Genomic DNA, 6,018 nt, shown 5'->3' with positions numbered 1-6,018 from the left:
GTCAGTTAGAGACATCTTAAAATGGGGGATCTTATTAATATTTTTTAAGGACTTAAACTTACACGTGTGTGTGTGTATGTCTGTGTGCTATTTGCACTACTGCTGGTGCCTGCTGAGGACAGAAGAGAGTGTCAGATCCCGTGAAGCTGGAATGTGGCAGCTGTGAGCAGCAGGCATGGATTCTGGGAAATGACCTTGAGTCCTCTGCAGGAGCAGTGTGTGGTGTCAAGTGCTGAGCCTGTCTCCAGCCCGGAGAGTACAATCCTGTGTTAATAGTCACTAGAATATGTTTCCACTTATCAAATCCCCAGCAGTGTTTGCTGTTGGTTGCCGCATATGGATGTTGATAAAGCAACAGAAGGCAGAGAAGATGTGATGGCCACTGGCTTCAAGAAGCTCATTAAAGAGGCAAAGAAAACCCTGGAGGACTGATAGACAGCACAGCTCAGCCATCTCCAGACAGTCACATTAAAGCACGGGAATTAGGGGACTGGACTTGGTTTCGGGAGATGCTTCTCGTTAAGGCTAAAAGGGACGAGGGATGTTTGTCAAGGGACTTCCCGCAACTCCTCTGATTTGCATGTTTCTAAGGATATTTTGTTCCTCAGAGGTCAAGGAGCTCAGGTCAGGAATGGCTGATTCCTGCCTTAGTGGTGCCCTGGCCACAGAGCAGCCACCAGGCTAGGAGCAACAGGCAGGGTGTCTCTGCACCTGTTTCCTTATTCATAAATTGCAGGTGAGGGAGTCTCAAATTGGGAAGGTGATCCGAATCACTTGGAAATTTGTAAATGTGCGCTGGGCCATATTTCTTCTCCAGTGGCTTGGGTTTTGGTTGAGAATATGCTGGCTGAGATCCCACCCAGAGAGGCCAGTGTGAGCCCAGAGCTGTGTAAGGCATATGCTGACAATGACCTTAGCTGTTACCAAATTTTTGTTGATGCTTCAGACAGGTAATTTAGCTCTGGCTTCTATCCTCCCAGGCCCTTTTCTCCATGGTTCTTCGTCCACAGTCTCTCTACGGGGGGCTCTTTGAGGAAACTTGATGAATCGCTCAAGTGGCTATTAACTGGGGCATGGTGGCCTGGACCGACTGGGAGTATGAGAGGCAGAGGAGGAAAGACACAATGGACACTTCTGATGGCTGAACCCACTGAGCTCTAGCAGGCTAGTTAGATTTTGGTTAGAGGGAAGAGGAATGCCCTATCATTGAATCTCTGTTTTCAATTACCATTTAGAGATTTGAAGCTAATGCCTCATCATGATTACAGGATCCAAAAATGCCTGATTAAGGTTGAATATTGAAAAGGCCATGCTGTATTCACACTTGGGTGGGCGGTAGAGGGTGGTTCTGAGTCCAGGTCCTGGCACAGCAGCCATGTGCGTGCTGTGAATGCACTGGTAAAGGCACACTGAGCCAAGCTCTCTCTGTCACTTAATCACAACTGGATCCCATGAGCTTGCAAGGGGGGAAACACTCCTAAGAGGAATTAAGAGATGTGTTCCAAGGCATGCAGCTAGTCTAGAAATCTGAGCCAGGAGTCAGACTGGAAGCCTGTGCTTCATGTCTGGGCATCCATTAATGAACGGTCTCCTACCAGCCTGTCTGGGTCCTCCACCTCCTACAGATGTCTGTCCTAAACTAAAAAAGGAAACCAAGTTTGCTCAGTCAGCCTGTTGTTCACATTTTTTTCTTCTTGTAAACTTTTTTTTATTAAACACAGGAATGTTTTGTTTTTTATCATTTGGCAAAACGTAATTTATGTTAGAAAAAGAAGTCAAAACCAAGCCACTTTAGAGTTGGATTTACAATGCAGGACTTCTTAAGCCTCCTCACACATAGCAGGCAGCTTGTAAGCTCACAAGTTCAGGCTACTGTGGCACCTGATTTATACAGCTTGTCCCAAATGCTTCTCATGTTGTTTGAGTCTGCAAGCCCGGGCAAGGGAAGGCCTTACACAAGTGCCCAGTAAGCAGAAAGGACTCTGAAGTGCATACTGACTTTTTACTGCTTAAATGGTTCTAAGATAGCTAAATTAAACCCAGACTATCATATTCTTTTCTCTCAGAAAACCATGTCATAATTAACTGCATCGCAAACTTTGACACTGTCTCCATTATCCAAGGATATATCTCATATCTCAGTCCTAGCTCCTAGGCTGTTTGTGAAGAAGATAGATGAAAAACTTTCATTCTGGACCAAACCAAAGGGAAAAAAAAGGAAAAGAAATGATGCGGGCACTATAAACCAAAGTACATAAAACTTTTAATGAGTTAACCTTACAAAAGACAAATGGCATCAAAACATCAGACGAGTTTGGTACAAAACTGGTCCTAGGCTGTGAGGACTAATTCTGGTGATGGATGGCAATGTGCCGCTGCCAGAAGACAACAGAGCAAGGTGACAAGAGCCACAAGTCCCAACTGAGGCCCAGGGACGATCACTGGCAATGAGACACATGGGTGGGTGAGCACAGATTCCATGTTGGGTGACAGGATCAACTTATTCACAAATACTGTGTGTTTGAATATCAGACTAGGGATGCGGTTATGAGCTACCGTATTTTCCAGAGAACATGCACCAGAAGATAATATACACCCCCCAGTTTTATTGCCTTAAGAATTTGTGTTCACTTCACCTCTCTCTTCATCACTTCTTCAAATGCTCCCCTTCCAGGACACGCTCCCTTCTCCTTTTGCTTAGGAGTAAGCACAGTGCAAGTGGCAGGACGATCTGGGCACATGGAGACACCAAACAGTATGCCACTGGGTCACAGGAACTAGTCTGCAAGGGCTCCAGAGGATGGGATAGAGCACGGACATCGACACGAGGGACACAGGCTGCAGTCGGAAAGTGTGTGGTACCTTCCCACGAGTGCATTCTTCTTGCCAGATAGGGACAGCTTCTCAGGACGCCAAGTTGCTCTGAGAAAGGGACCTTGACATCTCCGTGTTCACAAAGTATGTCTTCAGGTCCCCCTTCCCTTTTACGTTGATGATGCCTCGGCATGTGCACGTGTATCCAAGCGTCTGCAGGACGACACTCGTCTCCTCGGTCACCTACAAGGCCACAGAAACAGACACGAAGGGATGACTTCCCAAGTCAGGGCAACCCATTTCAGACAGAGTCAAAAAGCCCTCCTGCTGCCTGCCTCGAGCATTCTGTTCCTGAGAAATTAATAGAAAAAGAAATCTGCTGGAAAATGTTAACGTTAGTAATGTTTCATTTAGTCCTCGTGTGACAATTAATACAGAGACTGGAAACTGGCCAACGTGCAGAGAATATGAGATTGTGAATTGCTCAGCTCTATATGGTATCTCTGTATCTCTTTCCCCCAAAGCTCAATCACAAATGAATGGATGGAAAGACCACACTGGCTCCAGTGAAAGAGTGTCCTCTGGACACACGGGGGCAGCTTCATATATGAATGTGACAGTGCTGTGACTGCATGTATGAGACATACACATCAAACCACACAACATTCACAATGAAAAAGGGAACTAGGGGTTTCCATCCCTAGCTGAGGAGCTACTGGCAACTGACAGCTGCTAGGGGAGGGGGAGTCAGTTTCCTTAAGGTATGTGACCCCTGAGAGGCTACCTGTGTGCAGGCAGATGGCCTTCCACTCATGCACACACTGGCAGTGTGCAGTAGAGTCTGTGGGTTTAAAAAAAGAAAGTGAATATGAAATTGGAAGAGGATAATGTATGAAAATTCTAATTATAAAAAGATTGCATTTCTCTATATCATATCTGGAGTGACAGCAAGCTGCATCCTCAGAAGCAAGCCTGCCTGGAGCTCACATCAGTTTCTGACTCAGCACACGCAGCAGGCTGCAAACGCTTTCAGTTTCCACAGATATCTGCCCAGGTCCCTCCTCAGTCAGTCTGTACAGATGCTCCACCTGTCTGAGATATGCTGGACCATGTGGAGTGTTAGCATGACAGTCCTGTAGAGTCACACAAGACACTGACATGTTTCACAGAAACTGAAAATACATGTACATACATACATACATAGATATATGCACACACACAGATATGAGACAGAGAGAGAGAGAGAGAGAGAGAGAGAGAGAGAGAGAGAGAGAGAGAGAAAGGCAGACTGTCTTCCTCTGTTGTAATTCTATTATTTCAAATACTAGAATGGACAGCAGCCTTCCATGTTCCCATCTCTACAGCCCTGTGCCATTCATTTCCTTCCAAAAACAAGGGACTGTCTTCCTTCTCTATCAGTCACTCTATAGCCATGCCCACACCTAGTTTCCTTCTTTCCCCTCAGTGACCTCATGCCACCCTTTTTTTCATTGTGTCTCTGTCCTGTGGGTACTTATCACAGTCACCAAAGGCCACTACTCAAAAAGGGGATTAAGAAACAAACAAACAAAAAAACCCCTAAGTTTTGTGCAATGGCAGTGTAGTATCCAGTGAGGTTTATCTGAGGCTTGGTTATTGCTAATTGAAGAAAAGAAAAACTAAAAGGTATGCAGTAAAGCAGGCAAGCCAGCTCCATCATGCTCTCTGCAAGTGAGTGCAAGCATCTGCTCAAAGAGGCTTCTGGGAAGGAAGATCCTATGACCTCATCAAGGGACTGACACCCCCCCCCCATTTCCTTTTTTGGTAGCTTGGGATGCCAGGAATTTAGAGCAAAGTCTGTAACCTTTGTATATTGTAATTTCAGTGGTGTTTACATTTCTAATATTGCTTGGGAAAGAGAAAGCACAGGTTCAAAGCTTCCATAGCACAAAGACACTGTAACACCCAGCCTTCCACTGAAGAGGTAACTTTAAAACCATTCAGGAACCGGGCTAGGAATCAGAATGCCCAAATACTTCAGCATTCCTGGTCTCTAGCCAGGATAAGACTAAGGACATTTCTGGCTTATGGCCAAGTACATGAATACACAGTTAAGATCCCTTATCCCTAACTGCCTGTCTCATTTCTATCTACTGCTACCACCGGACACTCTGAAAAGGTGACCCTGATTGCCATCACGGAGACTGGGCAATGATTAGATCTTGTTATTCCTGATGAGTGAGATCATGGGTATGGCAGTTGGGGTACCCCCGCCAGTGGGCCTATCTAAGAGAACTCAAAAACATAACTGATGTTACATTTGTCTAATAGAGAAGGTGCAGAGAAAGTCCTAGACCAGTGCCTAGATAGAGATGTGGAGGTGAAGCTCCCCAGTGTCTGAAAGCAACCATGAATCAACTTCCTCTCTGGCCTGTCAGCTCACTTTCCCTTATGGTTCAAAACATGTCCTTTTTGTTTTGTTTTGTTTTTTCTTTTTTATTATTAGTTACATTTTATTAACTCTGTATCCCAGCTGTATCCCACACTCTCATTCCCTCCCAATACCTCCCTCCCTCATCTCCTCCCTGCCCCTTTCCAAATCCACTGATAGGGGGTGACCTCCTCTCCTTTCATCTGACCCTGTTTTATCAGGTATCTTCAGGACTGGCTGCAAAGTCCTCCTCTGTGGCCTAGCAGGACTGCTCTTCCTTTGGGGGGGGGGATGTCAAAGAGCCTGCCATTGAGTTCCTGTCAGAAATAGTCCTTGTTCCCCTTACTATGGGAAACCAAATGGTTACTGAGCTACCACGGGCTACATCTGAGCAGAGGTTCTAGGTTATATCCATACATGGTCCTTGGTGGAGTATCAGTCTCAGAAAAGACCCCTGTGTCCAGATATATTTAGCTCTTGTGGAGCTCCTATGCTCTACACGACATACTAACTCCCCCTTTTTTCATATGATTCCCTGCACTCTGCCGAAGAAAACATGTCCTTTTTGTGATACTGTCACACTTGTGACCACACAGCTGTGATGACCACTGTGTGACCACTGTCGCCAATGCAACACTGTTCCACCATGTGAGGCCACTGTGCAACTGACATGTTTCCTGCTCCAGCCATATATGAAGCTAAGCGCAGAGTGAAGCCAGGAATTAAATGAGCTAACATTCGAGGGACACAGCCATCTTCCATGCATCTTTTGTACTCTCTGTCTTGACTGGGCT

The 6,018-nt window shown here is 45.8% G+C and overlaps 1 protein-coding gene across 2 annotated transcripts in view; it reads right to left on the bottom strand.

The window, feature by feature from the left end:
- Positions 1 to 2,246: 2,246 nt before the first annotated feature.
- Adcy2 (adenylate cyclase 2) overlaps positions 2,247 to 6,018 on the bottom strand; it is a 368,926-nt gene continuing 365,154 nt past the window's right edge. For both annotated transcript variants that reach the window (XM_021641274.2, XM_060380366.1), the window contains one exon: positions 2,247 to 3,057. In XM_021641274.2, the coding sequence (XP_021496949.2) occupies positions 2,905 to 3,057 (153 nt within the window). In that variant the 3' untranslated portion in view covers positions 2,247 to 2,904. The remainder of the gene's footprint in view (positions 3,058 to 6,018) is intronic.

This window comes from Meriones unguiculatus, chromosome 3, assembly GCF_030254825.1.
Source record: "Meriones unguiculatus strain TT.TT164.6M chromosome 3, Bangor_MerUng_6.1, whole genome shotgun sequence".
Lineage (NCBI taxonomy): Eukaryota > Metazoa > Chordata > Mammalia > Rodentia > Muridae > Meriones > Meriones unguiculatus.
The sequence above is the reverse complement of the archived record's forward strand: the minus strand, read 5'-3'. Positions and strand labels throughout refer to the sequence as shown.